A 17,220-nucleotide genomic window follows, 5' to 3' on the forward strand; every position below is an offset into this window, starting at 1 on the left:
AGGTTCAGCCTTACACAGAGTTTTTACAATTTAAAATGTACATGCTGTGCTAAGCGTTTTGTGAGGTAGAAAACAAAACTATGGCATTCATACTTATCATGTTATGTTTTATTATTTTTTTTATAAAATAATATTATTAAAAAGTATGATTAAGCATATAATGTTATTGTTATTGTTAATGTTATTCTGTGCTTTTTTATGTCTGTTATCATCAAGCAATTATAAAACTTCAAAAAACGAACAACAAAAAAAACACGATCGCAGAGTAAATCCTAGCTATAAAGGTAACATTCTGTACCAGAGACCACAGTTCTGAAATTGTATACATGAGTAATTATGTGGCAATGTCTGAAAAACACTTCTGCTACGTTCAGCATGAATATTTACATTTTCTAAAACCATTAGCACAGAAGCTCAAGAAAACTCACCCAATAAATATGTGTTTCCCAGTGTTTTGCAAAGATTTTGATGTTAATGTCAATGACATCAGTGATATATCACTGACATATGTTTCGGCCAATCAGCTGCTGACATTCTGCCCTTTAGGAAAGGACACTAAGCCTATAGGAGTTTTTCAAGTGTCTTTTTTTTCTACTGGCCACATCTTTCCATGGAATTTTCTGCAGCAGTATGTTCTCACAGAATTTTAAAAAAAATTCAGTTTAAGATTTACTAAACTGACTATCTCGTTCTTCTTTTACTACATTGTATTGAGTTGGGGATGGACCGTGTTCTTAAAATGGGCTGTGTCCAAATAAGCGCACTTGCCGACTATTGAGTATAGTTGTTCAGTACACTGGATATGAGAGATGTTAAGTAGGAAAAATTTTCCCTTCATGAGGTGTACTTAGAATCCCAGTATGATATATTTATTAGCGTAGCAGAGTATATTCGGAATCATACTTTTCAGGTAGTAAACAACCATTCTGGTCCTGCGATTCTGCCACACAGCGTTGCTTTAAAAAAAAAAAGAGACACAGCTTCTCTGATGTTCTCCTGCAACAAAAACAATGAAATGAGACTGGCCACACAAGCGTGGAACATCTGAACACACTCCCACAGTACGGCTGGAAAACAGTCTGGAGGATACTTTTCACATGCTGCCCACTGCGTACTAAAAATACGGACCGAGCAGTATGCAGCGTCCTAAGTTGAGAGTACATACTTTGAGGACACAGTAGTTAGCAGGCTGATCCAGACACGGCTTCGGACCTCGGCAGATCTGCCCAGACGGTGCCCCCATGCTGCTCTGTGCTGCCCTCTACAGGGGAGGAGGCGATTGACAGCTGCGTGTCTTTCTGTGTCCCGCAGTCGTGGCAGAATTCCGTGCGAGTCATACCCAAGGACAGTTTCACATAGGCGTAATCCTCTTTGATGTCCTCCAGCCAGCCCACTCTGTCCCCAGCCAGATCCCCAGATCCGGATCCAGCAGGGGGTACAGAGGGGGGTGCGGCACTCTTTTTGACCGTCCCGAGATCCGGTAGTAGGGAACAGTCTGGATTTTGCCGGATCATAACTTCTTGAGTCTTACAGGGGATGGGCATATAGGCACATGGGTCCAAACCCAGTTGTTTGGGGGCTAAAGGCAGCTCTGTCTCTGACTCAGCAGGTCCCAACAGGGGACAGCCAATGTGAATGCACACATCCCGTGGCTCCGGTTCCCCCACGGACCACGCAGGGGACACGTTCTGAGGTACCTCCACGTACTCGCTCCCACACTGGAGAGGTGTTTTCGGGGCGGTGGGCAGAGGCGAGAGGGAGACGCCGTCCTGCACACTGGGCCCACTCACAGCCCCCTCACTCTGGGGCTCGGGACCAGGGGAGGGTGAAACGCCAGGGCCACTCAAACTAGCACTAGCGGGTACACTTGCCCCCTGCCCGGAGACCTGTTGGTACGGTCCATCTTCCTCAGCAGTAGTCAGCCACAGCCGCTGGACGGGATCCTCCGATGCACTAACCCAGAAAATGAATGTCTTAATACACCGAGTTAAAAACACCAAGCCGTTAAACAGGTAATATTAATTTGTCTGGAACAAAAGAATTGTTTCCTTTTAATTTTTAATTTTTTAATTTCAGTTTTTGACTTGATTATTAGAAGTCCTGCATGGTGATCTGTCTCTGACTCTCATTCCTTCACAGAAGTGAGTTTTACTAGGGTTACTAGTAAAATCCATCCATACTGAAATGCTCCTCCTAACTTTCTTCCTTCCTTCTAGTCACTAAGAACCGTTATCAAGACCAAGTCAATCAACTTCTCACTTCTTAAACCTCCTACAATACCCAGAATGCACAGCTCCTTTTCTCCTTCTCACTGAAAATCAGACTTGTGATTGCTCATTCTTTTAAACAAATCTTGATCAGTTAAATGTCCACAGATGAACAGGTTTTTTTACATCAGAGGGCTTTTTTGAGTTTTTAGATTAAGCCTGGACTCTGGACTCACAAACTCTGGATTGTGTTTTGACTGTGAACGGTGACCTTGCACTGAACATCTTGGGCGAATGTGCCGAAAAATCACAGTGTCTGAAAACCACGGTCATGGCCCATTGCATATCCTTTAGTGGCTTGTTAGGGTACAAAGTGCACAACTCGTTTCTTTGAGCTTTAATTCCCAACAGTCCCTTAGAGAATTAAAATAGCACACACTGAGATTAGAGTGTGACATTCAACAAGACAGAAATGTAGACTTCTCCAGAATTCACAATTTTATTTTCCAACGTCTATTTTCAGGATATATACTTGCAAAGCTGAATAAAAAGGAGTACCAAATACAGCATCTTGAACGTTACACTTTCAGCCAAGCTTGAGCCACACAAGCCTACGGTATGAAGAGTATATGTAAACTGAAAAACTTACTGTGGACTGCACTCAATTTCCTGGACCTTCAACACTTCAATCTTGCTGATATGAGCTCCCTCAAACACTTTCTGATAGGCCAAGCTGTTATTTGTAGACTTCTAAACGAAGAAGACACACAAAGAAGATTCACACACATAAAAAACATGCCCACGAACACTATACAGAATTTTCACAATTATTCTAATTGTTAAGATTTTTTTGCAGTCCATTTTCAATGGGGATTTCCAGTGGAGATACCCTAACTGACGTATATCCTGTCATTGGCGGTCTCATAACTTGGTCAGGAAAGAGAGGGAGTAGGACAGGGTGAGGACAGAAGAAGAAGCGAAAACAAGGGAAGGGGGAAGAGATGAGCTGAAAAAGATTTAGACAACGAGGAGGAGGAGGAGGAGCAGCAGACGGGTAAAACTCACCTCCGCCATCTCTTTCAGCACTTTACTCTTGAAGGGAGAAGGAACAGACACCACCCACACCTTCACCCTCCTGAAAGGTGAGACAAAGGTCACTGTGAGGTCACCCCGCTGTCGGTGCGTGAGCACTAAGGTGTCAGGAACACGTGTCGGCAGCGGTGCGACGGGTACCTTCGACAGGGGGGAATGGTGAGCAAGGTGAGCAACAGGCAGAGAACCACCGCCATCAGGAACAGGATGCAGTAGTAGTAGGACCAGGGAGCTGTCAGCATAAAAAGATATACACACACACACACACACACACGCATGAACACACACACGCACGCGCGCACACGCACACACACACACACATTAGTATATGCAACACTCCACTTACTATTACCCTCCCCGCCCCCCCCCCCCCCCACCCCCCAACACCTAATGTGCAGCTGAGCGTGTGACAGGCTGCTTCCCGTTAGTGGTGGTGGGGGTGGGAGGGGGGATGATGAGTCACCATGGATACGGCAGCTTCCTTATTAGGGCTAATGATGATGAGAGCACCTTGTCAGCAGTGTCTAATTGGAGGGGAGTAAGATGGACGACGCGTTCGCTGCACACGGCCAAGTTACATAGCCACACTGCTCTCTCTCACTCCCGGGGGGGGGGGGGGTGTGGCCACGTTCGAGGGTGCACGGGCATCTCGCTGTCACACACCCGGCCTCTCGTTTCGCCCAATCACCCCGCTGAAGCCCGCAACCACGCCCTTAGCAACAACCGGTGATGTGTCCGAGGGAGGAGGGGGCCAGGTTCGGCTTCCTAATGCCCAGTAAAGGCAGAAATTGATTGTGATCAGAAGTGAAGGGAAGAGGGCACTCTGGAATAATGGAGGACTGGCCCAATGGATGGGGTGGGGGGGGGGGGGGGTACTAAGGTTACAGCGAAAGAGGTTCTGGACAGATAGGCTTGGATTTGTGGGGGTAGGTAACAGTTTCATTTTCTTTCTGTGATGGTTCTAGCGCTCTAGTAAACTATATTTTAAAAACAATTTAATGTAACATAACATTGTGACAGACGGGAGTCTTGCCCCAGGGGCATCGACTGTGCTCAGCTGCCGATGCCGTTAACTCTCCTCATTTGGCATCTTTGGGCTGAATCACTTTTAAAGTGAAAAATAAAACTCTCCAGCTTTCCAGGACTAGAGCTACAGAGCCCTGCTTTACACAGTTAGGGCTGTGCAGATTTGAATCTCGTGAGTCTCCAAACTGACAAAACAGACTGGGTCGGTGGTAAATGGTAAATAGACTGCATTTATATAGCGCTTTTATCCAAAGCGCTTTACAATTGATGCCTCTCATTCACCAGAGCAATTAGGGGTCAGGTGTCTTGCCCAGGGTGGGGCTTGAACCGGCAACCCTCTGACTGCCAGACAACCGCTCTAACCTCCTGAGCTATGTCGGCCCGGTGGTGGGACGTCACCTGGGTGTGTGTTCCAGTGCACGTGCTCTGACCAGTCGGAGGGGAGCCCCGCGTACGTTTCCGTCCCGGGGGTGACCAGGGCGCGCACCGCTGCACTGTATCCCGTGGAGGGCAGCAGAGAAGACCTACGGAACCGGTGCGACCAAACCCCCTTAGGAACAGTGGAGTTGTTCGCCTCCTCCTGTATGGGGAGGGGAGGGGAGGGGAGGGGAGGGGGGAGGGGGGGGGGGGGCAGGGATTATAAGCAATGTGGACATGAAAGGTGTTTCTCACTCTCACCTCTCTCTCTCTCGCTCGCTCGCTCGCTCGCTCGCTCTATCAGGGCTGCCCAACCCTGTTCCTGGCAATCTGCCGTCCTGTCTCCAACCCTAACAAAGCGCTCCTCATTCAAGGAGCTAGAGAACTCATTCAGCTGCTGATTAGCAGAGTCAGGCGTGTCAAATTTGGGCTGAAATGAGAACCTACATGATGGTAGATCTCCATGAGCAGAGTTGGGAATCCATAGAAATACATAAAGTAATAATTAAAATTTGCATATTTGCAAAACATAACAACAACAACAACAATAATAATAGTATTATTGTTTCTGTTAATATGGGGGAGGGGCTCGCGAGGCAGAGTAAATCTGAGGGAAGTGGTCATGGGTTGTGACAGGTGACCTGTCAGACTGAGGCATCTAGCACAACAGGCTGGAGGGACGGACGGACGGACGGACAGACAGACACTCACTCACCGGTGTGTCAGATCTCCAGTAGAGCACCTCGAAGGAGATTGGGACTTTGGAGTCGCTTGGGGGGGGGGTCCAGCTCAGCACCCAATCTTCCTCTACTTTCCTGAGCGTCACATTGTCCGGGGGGTTTGGGCGGACTGGTTGAAGTGGAGGAAAAGGGTGAAACTCCAGTCAGTCCTCTCCCTGACAGCACAGTTTTTTTTCTGCTAGCCTTTTAGCTACACTACCCTGCAGAGCCACAACCGGCCACTAGGTGGGAGCACTGATACACAGCTAAATCTCCTGATGCCATTTGCAGGACTAACAGGTGAATTTCACCAATGCACTGTGGATATTGCATTTCTTTACAATGCAGAGAATGTCTTCTTCTCACTATGTTATTTTTTGCCTTCAGGGAATAAAAGTAATATCCTCACAGCTTCTACCACAAATGAGCCATTGAAGAGCCATAACCATCTCACTACAGGACAACAGGTGTGTAACTGACAAGTGGACACAGCCCAAGACGAAAGGTAGGGATGGAGGTATTGAACGAAGGATGAGGAAAGAGAAACACCCACTGTTTGTGCAACCCTCGATCATCTTGGTGTTGTACGAGGGAGTGAGCTCCACCAGCAGCTGCTCCGGCTGTGAGACTGAGAAACTGCAGCTGAGCCTCAGCGCGGACAGACCGGTGTCTACACTGAGACCGTCAGAACAGCACCACTTGACCCTGAGAGAGAGAGAGAAGGAGAGAGGGAGAGAGAGAGACAGGGAGAGAGAGACAGGAAAAGAGAGAGAAAGAGAGAGAGGGAGAGAGAGAGAAAGAGAGAGAGGGGGAAACCATGGTTATTATAATATACTGGGTGGCATGGTGGTGGTGGGCAGCACTGTTGCCTCGCAGCAAGAAAATCCTGGGCCGAGGCCTTTCTGCGTGGAGTCTGCACGTCCTCCCTGTGTCTGCGTTTCCTCCCACAGTCCAAAGACGTGCAGGTAGGCTAATTAGACGCTAAACTGCCCATAGGTATGAGTGCAGGAGTGAGTAGCATGTGTGCCCTGCAACGGATTGCCAACCAGTCCAGGGTGCAGTCCTGCCTCTTCGGAAATATTAACGTAGAGTAGTTATGTGGATTACAGTAAATGGCATAGCTGACTGTCTGCTCACGATACCGGTTGCTAAATGCACCATACCCCCAGTTAATGGGTACTTTGTTTTTCATCGCCGAATGTCTTTTTCTTTTCTTACATATATATATATACACATGCACACCCACACACACACACGCCAAACACACAGACACACACACACACACACATGCACAAACAGACACACAAACACACGCGCACACAGTTAGACTCACGGTGCAGTGGGATCGGTGCGGTAGGAGAGGTGGTAGGTGACAAGCTGGGCGAGGTCCGCCTGCAATTCCCAACTGCAGCTCATCGTTGTCTCTCCATCAAACTCACACTGCAGGTTATAGGGGCCTGGCACAGGGGCTGATGAAACACACACTGCAGGTTATAGGGGCCCAGGTACAGGGGCCAATCACACACTGCAGGTTATAGGGGCCCAGGCACAGGGGCCAATCACACACTGCAGGTTATAGGGGCCCAGGCACAGGGGCCAATCACACACTGCAGGTTATAGGGGCCCAGGCACAGGGGCCAATCACACACTGCAGGTTATAGGGGCCCAGGCACAGGGGCCAATCACACACTGCAGGTTATAGGGGCCCAGGCACAGGGGCCAATCACACACTGCAGGTTATAGGGGCCCAGGCACAGGGGCCAATCACACACTGCAGGTTATAGGGGGAGGCGTAGGGGCCAATCACACACTGCAGGTTATAGGGGCCCAGGCGCAGGGGCCAAACACACACTGCAGGTTATAGGGGCCCAGGCGCAGGGGCCAAACACACACTGCAGGTTAAAGGGGTCCAGGTGCAGGGGCCAAACACACACAGCAGGGGCCCAGGGCCGCTGGGTGAAATTCCCGGGCCCCAGGACACCCCCTTCCCCCCCAGGTCCCGTGGAAAACATTGACAGTGGCCCTGCTGGGGCCAAACACACACTGCTGGTGACAGGGACAGCAGCTGACACACCCACACAGGCTGGAGGAGCTCTCAGGCTCAGGGACCAGAGACAGCGACTCACTGATGTGCAAGCCCGTTCAGCCAGGTCCATGCCACGAGCTGAGGAAGCGGATGCGCCTAATGATGGAAATCAATCAGAATGTGCAGGGGGAGGCAATGCAACAAGAGAACCTGCATGGTGGTGTGGGGGTGGGGGGTGGGGGGGGAAGAAATCTATGCACAGCAGCACAGGAAGGATGAGAACACTGCTGTGGGAAAAAAAAGCCTGCACCAAAAAGCCCCCGTCTACCACAAAAAGCACCTCAAAATCAGAGCGAATTCAAAAAATAAGGAAATGTGAATGCACTGGACATGTGATTTCTTCTATAAATGCACTATGACACAGGGAAAGGAAGAAGGAAATGCTTTCACAGCACATAGTTCCAACTGTCAACTTCCCCATCACTAACCACAGCTAGCATACATTGACTGCTCATTATGAACCCCACTTGAATGGAGACGTAATGTAATATTTCTCTTCTGCCTTTTCTGTTAATGCCGCGGTAAGTTTTTCCTCTTTACACGAGTGCGGACACTCTGTCCAAGAGCTGGTGTGCATTTTTAAGACGGCATTTTTAACCCTCCGATCAAATTGTTTTTTACTTTATTTATTTATTTATTTATTTTAATGGTGATGCCACACGAACTTCCTCATTCCACTCGATGTTTCCGCCCGCTATTCTCTCATTTCCCCAAAACGGTAGTGAACAATGGACTCCAGGGTCCGTATTTACTAGCCACGCGGGAAATCACCGTCAGGGCTGCAAATTTCTGCGTCGCCGCACGTTTTCAGTTTAGCGGAACATTCTCTAAGACCGGTTATGCTCGCGAGCGCAGCCGCAGCGAGCTTGTTTAAACGCACTGCCGGTATAAATTTCAGGTGTAATGATTTTTTATAATAAATCAAATCATACATCATTTAAAAAAGTTATTTGTCCTTGAAAAGTTAGTATGGTGTTAGGAGTGTATTCTCACATTGGATGCTAGGCGACCAAAAAAAGATCATAGCAAATATGGAAAAAATTTGTCTCGTTGGCGTCCATATAAGCCCCGCAAATCCTTAGCAAATATGGTCCCAGGTATTGGTGCAGTAATTGATACAGCAATAATATCATTAAGAAAGTCTCACCCTCTTCAGTCTTCCACTCCACCAGGGGGCTCCAGTCGCTCCACCGCCCCTTTCCTCCTCGACTCCTCACCCCAGCCTCATACCGGCAGCCAGGTGCCAATGAGTCTGACTCAATGACTAATTCCTCCTCAGAAACCTCCAAAACCTGAAGAGAAGTTATTTAGATGAGAACACACAATACAGATGTGGGCGCACACACACACACACACACCTACTCAAATACACATGCACACATATACCCGCACAAACACAGGCAAACACACTTACGCAAGCACACACACATGCAAACTCTCTCTCACACACACTCCCCCACGTAAACACACACACACACACACACACACACCAGCAGGTGGACACCCAGGCAGAGGTTCGTGCCGTGTGGAAATGTGCCACTGTAACTTTTCAGCAGGGCGCAGAAGCTCAGCGCTGGAACCAAACTGCCTGGATGCTGCATTTGATTTCATTTTCTTAATTGACCTACATTTAAGCAGGAAGGTCCTACTGAGACCAAGGTCTCTCTCACAGAGAAGCCCTGCCACAGACAAGACAAAAAAAATGTCGATTTATTTATTTATTTATTTATTTATTTATTTATTTATTTATTTTTTTAACAATATTTACCGTCCAGTCCTGGCCCGTCCGCCTGTACTTCACTTGGTAGTTCAGCGTTGGGTAGAGGATTGAGGAGGGAGGGTAGGAGCTGTTCCAGCGCAACGCTCTGCCCCCTCCTTCCACAGCTCTTTGGGACAGGCTGTGGGGGGGGCGCACTCTCACTGCACAAAGAGCAAAAAATCGAAAGAGCTAATGACAACCGCGAGGGCACTCTAGCGAAGGAGCCAGTCTCAATGACACGCGCATCATGCCAAACCCTCGCGAAACTTCCGCGTCTTTATTCTGCCCCGACAAAGGCGGGATTAGCCACAGAGCGCAAGCACATTAGGAGGGGAACAAAGAGCGGGCCGCCCCAGACGTCCAGGACTGACCCAGCTGGGACACCGAGAGGTTCCTGGAGAGGCCGGGGGAGTGAGGGGTCTTGAAGAAGAAGTGGTCCTGGTTCCAGATGCCGAACAGCGTGGTGTTGTACTGGCAGTGGGCCGCGAGCTGGCCGTCGGGCAGCAGGACGGGGGGGCCGCGAGGCTCACACGCAGACTCACTGATAATGAAAAGGATGGGGGGGGGAGGGGGGGGGGGAATGGGACAGATTACACAAAAGGTTCAATGTTGAGCTTTCAGGTCTAATCTGAGTTTTCGGCCTTGATGAGCGCCTGCTCCCCCCCCCCCCCCATCCACTCTTTGCTTCTGCCCTCCTCTCCATCTCATCTTTCTCTTTGCAGCCCTTAAAACCCTCTCTTCCATTAAATTGCCCCGGCGTTTCTAACCCATAAACCAAATGAGCTGATAGTTTCTATTCTTGCCCCGTGCATCACACGCACACTGCCTCGGAGCCCCTCCCCTACTCCATAACTCCCTCCGTTAAGCAGGATTCAGCAGGTGTCTTCCCCTCACCTGTTCTCCTCCTCGTCCCAGTGAAAGAGAGACAGGGGGGCTTGTGAGTGTGTCCGATTGTCCTCTCTCCAGCTGCAGCGAATGTGGGAATTGTAGTCATTGTAGCACTCCAAGGAATCCAGCACAGTGGAAGCTGCATGGAAGCATGCTCAGCATTAACCCATTGAAGAGCAGCCTTCTTGGAATGTTTTTATTCTTCAAAATTCTAAAGTCAGTGTTCTAGAACTCCATTATTCCCCAATACCAGTGGTGATTGTTACATCAACGTTAGAACATTCAGTTAAGAAGATTCTAATCACATATATGTGATCTTACACCCTAGATGGTTCAATCAACAGTGACGGAGTACATTTAACTCTGATAGACCACATTTTATTCTGCTAGAGTACATTAAACTTTGCGAGAGTAGATTTTATTCTGACAGAGTACATTTTATCCCTACTGGACTAATACGGCCTTTGTTAGTGTTGAGTCAACGCAGAATACTTTACTGCGTGGAGAGGGAAGTGAGTTGGAGATCTAAGTGGCACGTGTCAATCAAACTTAAATCTGTGGAATCTGCTATGCAATGAGCGGCATGAACGCAGCAGTGAACAAGCAGGAGCTTCAGAGCATTTCCCCCGGGAGGCGAAGCGTTCTCACGGTTCTGTGCAGGGCAGCGTTCCGATTCAGAGGCCAGCGCCAGGGCAGGGAGGAGAGAAGCACGAAGGGCCCAGAAGACGAGCATCCTGCTCGGGGACCAGACGGGAGCCAAGCCCCTCTGTGGACAGAGCGCCTTCCGAAGCCTCCAAGGGAGCGTGAGGTTGAATGCTGAGCACAGGTGCACAATCTGAAAGACAACGGATGTGACGGCTTCGTTTTTTTTTTTTGTGTGTGTCATGTTTTGTTTTTTAAATGGTCCCAGGATTGTAAATGTGTTTGCAGTTATGTATTGTTTAATTTGTAACTAGCAAAATGCACAGCGTAAAATCAGCTCTGATAAGAGTAGGCTACATATTATAGAGCTATTTGCGTTGTGAACGCTTACCTGGATGTTAAGAAGCCAACAAAAGCAGCTTCCCTTACCTATTTGGACGTTAGCAACTCTCACGGTAAGTTACGAAGTTGCTTGTGTACCAGTGTTCACTTCCATTTTTTTTTCATGAATAAAGCCCCATGCTTCATAATCTGAGGATGTGGCTGGTCTCATGTAAACACTGTAAATGTGTTTACTTAATTAACATATGTATGTGCAGGAAAAAAAAAACTGCGTACACACATTATATGGCTTTTTCATTTTCTGACAGAATTATTCCACCTGTGATGCTGAGAACTGTTAGATTTATGACCCTTCCCTATAACACGTTGACTCGAACACGCTCTTAGGAATGGCCACGCTGACCTTGTGGGGGGCAGTCTACACCCACTTTTTGCAGACGTTAAAAACAGAGCAATTACCTTTGTCACTATGGCCACCAGCCATGATAAATCAGCTGCAGCTGGTCAAATACATGCATTTTCATTCTCTCCTCCCATATTTTTGCGGTCTAGCATCATAATGCCGTACAATACATATGCATTATGTTATCTGGACACCAAATGTGTGTAGCACATGTGGATAATCACTTTAAGTGAAACAAAACAATGTAAGTCTTGCTTTGAAGTGATTTTGACCATGTTGCAAAAAGTGCAACATTGGAACTCAGTGGTAGCACAGCCATGTTTGTATTACTGCAGGCAATATGCTCATTATAGCATTACACAAGAACTGATGTGCGGTAACGTTTCATGAGGTACAGTGAACGTCATGCTTGTGTCATTATTGTGTTAGGAGGGTGACCATCACCCCACCCCTTCGCTGCTCCCCCTCACCGCCACCACCACTCCCCTTCAAAACACAGGAATGATAGCATTACCCCTCCATTTTACAAGAGTTGTAGTGTATTTTAGGCTTGTGTCATTACTGCTAGGTAGTTGGAGGGTAACCAACACCTACCCCCCCCCACCAGTTAAGAACACCACCCATAAATTTGCACCAAAACATAACAATGCAATTTTTTTCTACATATTCCTCAACAGGTTTTAAGAGTAAAAAATTTTAGTGGTTAAAAATGGTTCCCTGCAAGGTCTCAGGACATATTAAAGACATTTAACGACTTTCTCTGAACTCCAAGTACGTTTTATTTTCTGTGTAGTTGTTTTTAAGTAACCACCATTAAGGCAGGTACAGTACATTAGGTACAGGTACAATTTCTCTAAATAAAACAACCTTCACTGTTCCACAGCTAATCAGGCATTAATCACAACTGATTCCATCGGACTGAGGAAAAGATCATTCCATAAATGCAGAAGAGATTCAGTTTCATTTTCATTATTAGAATTTCCTTGATTCCAAAAACATCTTTTAACATTGAAGCTATTTAAATACTCAAGCCACTGGTTATAATAAACATGCTTATGTAATGCTTTATATGAATATCTGTCTATTAACTAAACAGAAACACAATACACAACAACAAAAAACCAAACCAATGTATCAAGCGCGCGCGTGTTGAAAATCCAATAAGAGATACAAAATATCAAATGTGGAGAACATTAACCTAGTCCACAGGGAAGACAAATTCACATTATGACTTACTTTGTATGCATATACATAAATATATCACATGTAAACCTATGTATAAATTAAAAATATGTAATGAGCTACAATTCCACTATGTTTCAAGTTGCAACGGAAAAGTAAGGTTTCATGTGGGCAACACGTTCTATTGATTCAAACTTCTACACTTCGTCCAGTCCAGATCGAAACAGAAAGGAATATATAGCCTAGCCAAAATTTGGCTACTCCCGACATCACCCTCAACTATCAGGATACGATTCATGACTTTCAATGTAAAAACCAAGGAGAGAATTGTTTCTGATTGGGATAAAACTACATTGAAAGAGAATAGACGGGGAATGGAAATAAGTCGGAGGGAAGACAATGTAGAAAGGGCGACGTACGGGGGGTAATCAATTAAAAGTTTCAGACGACCTCTTTACAACAGAAATTAATAAGAAATCAGAGTAATCTCCGTCATAACGGCTTTTCTGACAAATGTAGTCGAACGCGATCCCACGCTAAACCAGGCTTTTATTTCATTTGCAAATGCCAGTCATTTGAACAACAACCGTGAATAGCTATCAGAGATTTTCCACGAATCAACCTGGGCTAAAGCTTTGACACAATTCAACAAAATGCACAAGCGTAGCCTAATTGTGTTTTCTGTCAATGGTTAACTTTGTCGAAGGACCCGATAATGTAAAGAATTTGATGAATAGGCCTATACATATCTCTATTCAAAAGCTAGCCTACTTACAGTACCATAATGTTCTAAAATATACCCTGCAATATGGTTGTATTTTGACAGTGATTTCCAGTCACTTGTGCGTATACGGTAGGCTGCCAACAACGGTAAATCAGGCTACATTAAAAGAAATCTCGCAAGACAGTAGGTTATAGGATACCAACCTTCCCACACGGCGATGACCCAAAGTGACCGTGGCGTTTTCAGACCGTCGGGTTCCTCCTCCTGTCCGGTCTTTTAAATACGGCCCCATGCCATGTTGCATTTGACGCTAGACCGTGTTTGCTGATGTTGGCTGAAATATTCTAGCCCTACTCCTGGACTTCCTTTAAACTTCCTTACTCGATTTTTTTTAAACCGCTCAACTTAGTTTCGAAATCTGTTTCAACACTACTCTGCATTATTGATGAATAGGTAGTTTACAGGCAACAACGCTCAATTTGCGGAATTCCCTCAATTCTTAGATCACATTTGAACAGTTAATCACTGACTTTTTCTATTTTCAATTACAGAATATGTAAGGGAAAGCGGGACATAACTAACGGTTTTCGTATTTGGCTCAATTCAGGAATAATACTAGAGATAGGTTAATTATTTTTAATAGAAACAAAACAACCTACATCCATTTGCTATGATTACACATTTCAATTATATTTCTGGGGCATTCACTGGCAATTTCCCTGAAAGTACCGAGAGTGAAATGTTACAATTAAACCCGAAGTTGGGATGCAAACCAACGCGGCGCAAGTCTTCGTAGCTTTAAAATTTAACACAAATTAAGGCAGTTCAACACAATTCCATGTTGCATGCTTTTCGTGGCTTGCCTATGTCAGTGAAAATCTAGGCCTAACGCAAGACTGTAGGCCTTATTCTCCGGTTCCCGTCTAAAATCTATTCAATCCAAACACCTTTATCAGTCGATGTCACATGTCACCAATTTGCCATAATGTATACGGTCAAGCTTTGTTTCAGTATTTTTAGCAGCCTTTTCTTTGTTTGCGAGTGACATATTAGGCTACGTTATGTATTGATTTTAACATTATGGGTTTTGCTTAACTGAATTTTCAGACAACAGCCTACATTTAGCTTTTTTTTTTTTTTTTTTTGATAATATCTTATATATTGTCATTCTGTAAATACCAAAAAACATGTTTTAACCTAACCAACCGCTTTAGTCCAGATCAGGATCGCGGTGGCAAGGGGCAAGCAGTAACCTAACCATCACCTTTAAATGACAAAATGTGCTTTTGTAATACATACAGAAGGATATAGGTGGCTTTTATTTTTCTTTTTATTACTCCTTAACCGCAATCAAATTTATCTCATTTTTTAAACCTCATGATTGGCTTGAGGGGTGCGTGTGCGTGCGTGCTTTACGGTTTTTAATGGATAATTTTTAAGTGGATAGTGGGATAGTCATTGTATGAGCAAAACTTGCTATCAGAGTAGCATTAGAGCAGAACCTGCAATCTGGAGCCAATAACCAACTGGTAGCTGCCTTAAGCTCCAGTTTATAACAGGTGCCGATTTGATAAGTCTCACATTTACAAAAATTACTAAACATGTTAAACATTTATTTTTAATGCTAGACCTATTTACATTATGAATTATATTTCTGAAATATGTCATTCAGAATTCATAGAGTGCCTGTGATATGGCAAATGCATTGAATGCTTAGGTTAATACTTTGAATATTAAAACACTGAGTAAAGGAGCATCTAGGAAAATGTCATTTTGCACAATATATGCATTTTGAACTACTTAATTAAAACCTCTCTTTGAAATTTATATTTAAATATGGAAGACTGCCACATTTAACGCTCAGCTTTCCAGAAAGCGATACTTGTGTATGAGCAAAAAGAGAAGAGAGAGCAAACACCAGGCCTGTACCCCCAAATAGAAAATATAAAATATCAGGTTAAAAAAAATAAAATCCTCCATCCTCCACTGGTCAGCCTGGTTTAAACATTGAAATAGTTACCATCCTGATATGGTGTGCGTAATCCTAGATCAAAAAATGTGATGGATTCTTATTGTGGGTAATATTCATATGCATTTGTTGTGTGAAGACAAAGACATTTCCTCTTGTTAATTTCAAAACAATGGCCAACAAGAAAGAGAGGTACACACCCACATCCTTCTGGTGCTGCCCATGTCATGTAGGCAGCTGAAAGGCAGGACCAGGAAATGTGACAAATTAGCCCTCTGAATTCTTGATGATCTTTGGCATCTCTGTTGGCATAAATACACCCCAATCTGGGGGGCGACATAGCTCAGGAGGTAAGAGCGGTTGTCTGGCAGTCGGATGGTTGCCAGTTCAATCCCTGCCCTGGGTGTATCGAAGTGTCCTTGAGCAAGACACCTAACCCCTAACTGCTCTGGTGATTGAGAGGCAACAATTGTAAAGTGCTTTGGATAAAAGCGCTATATAAATGCAGTCCATTTACCATTTAGCAATCTGAAACAATGGCAGATGTGGAGTACAATGCAGTTCAAGGATTGTTTTCCCCCACAAGGTCCTTAGCAATGAATCATTAAACGATTAACACCTTCGCCCTTCCCCCGCACGGGTTCCAGGCAAAAAAAAAAATTTACCAGAACAACAAGGTAAAATAACAGAGACAGAATGTAAAACGTTGCGACCACTTTCCCGTGCGCCGCCCATAGCTGGCCCGCTTTCCAGCCGCCGCCAGCTCCTCCTACATGCCGGCAGAGGATCGCTTTCTCGGCCTTTCTTTCTTGCTTGCTTGCTTGAACAAATCTCTAAAAATGTGAATGAAAAAAAACCGGAACGCAAATCATAAACGCACTCTCGATGTGAGCTCCCAGCCTCGGCCCTCCTATTATGTTTGGGGTCAATTTGACCACATCCAATGTTTACTGTCTCTAAAAATATGGTTACCATACTTTTTGAAATTAATGTCCTGTACACATGTACGCATCAGTGTTGTTGGGGTCATTTTGACCCCAAACTCTATTGTTATATAAAACCATCATTTTGATCTTGTTTTTGTTGTGTTGGCTGAGGGCACTTTCACATTAATTTGTGTGTGTGTGTGAGTGAGAGAGAGAGAGAGAGCATGCGTGTGTGAAGAAACCATTTCTCTTTGAATTTGTGCCTCAACACAAATGCAGGCGTATATTTTCTGCCACTGAGGTTCTGTCACAGATCTTGGAGGGTGAAAGTGATTTAGATGAAGATATGTCTGAGACTGAGGATAATGTTGAGGAGAACCCTGACTACGTGGCATCCTCCTCTGATGATGAGAATGAAGCCTTTGAGATACCACATTCTGACCCTCCTTTTGTTTCTCAACCACAAAGAAACCTTCCTGTCGCCTCTCAACCACCAATAAACCCTCCTGTCATCTCTCAACCCACAAGAAACCCCCCTGTCATCTCTCAACACCAAGAACTGACATGTTCACTTCCAAAAATGGAGAACTACTATGGTCCGGATCCCCAGTTGAAAGACAGGGTAGACTTAGTGCTGCTAATGTCATCAAAATAGTTCCAGGCCCCACCAGATATGCTAGCAGTCATGTACAAGACATAAAGTCTGCATTTGAACTCTTCATAACACCATCAATGCAAAAGATATTCTTGAGATGACAAACTTAGAGGGGGGGCGTGTGTATGGTGACAATTGGAAAGAGCTGGATGTGATCCACTAGCAATGCTATATTGGGTTGCT

At 45.5% G+C, this 17,220-nt stretch overlaps 1 protein-coding gene across 1 annotated transcript; it reads right to left on the reverse strand.

The window, feature by feature from the left end:
• Positions 1–682: 682 nt before the first annotated feature.
• LOC118221302 (cytokine receptor common subunit beta-like) lies at positions 683–15,873 on the reverse strand. Its single transcript, XM_035406256.1, has 14 exons — positions 13,691–15,873; positions 10,843–11,029; positions 10,201–10,333; positions 9,678–9,847; positions 9,316–9,467; positions 8,695–8,839; positions 6,795–6,930; positions 6,015–6,166; positions 5,458–5,591; positions 4,725–4,905; positions 3,441–3,531; positions 3,273–3,342; positions 2,857–2,957; positions 683–1,953 (listed from the first exon to the last, which is right to left on the reverse strand). The coding sequence occupies exons 2-14, from the start codon at positions 10,925–10,927 to the stop codon at positions 1,182–1,184; spliced, it is 2,322 nt and encodes a 773-aa protein (XP_035262147.1). The 5' UTR covers positions 10,928–11,029; positions 13,691–15,873; the 3' UTR covers positions 683–1,181.
• Positions 15,874–17,220: the final 1,347 nt, after the last annotated feature.

This window comes from Anguilla anguilla, chromosome 2 (genome assembly GCF_013347855.1).
Source record: "Anguilla anguilla isolate fAngAng1 chromosome 2, fAngAng1.pri, whole genome shotgun sequence".
Lineage (NCBI taxonomy): Eukaryota > Metazoa > Chordata > Actinopteri > Anguilliformes > Anguillidae > Anguilla > Anguilla anguilla.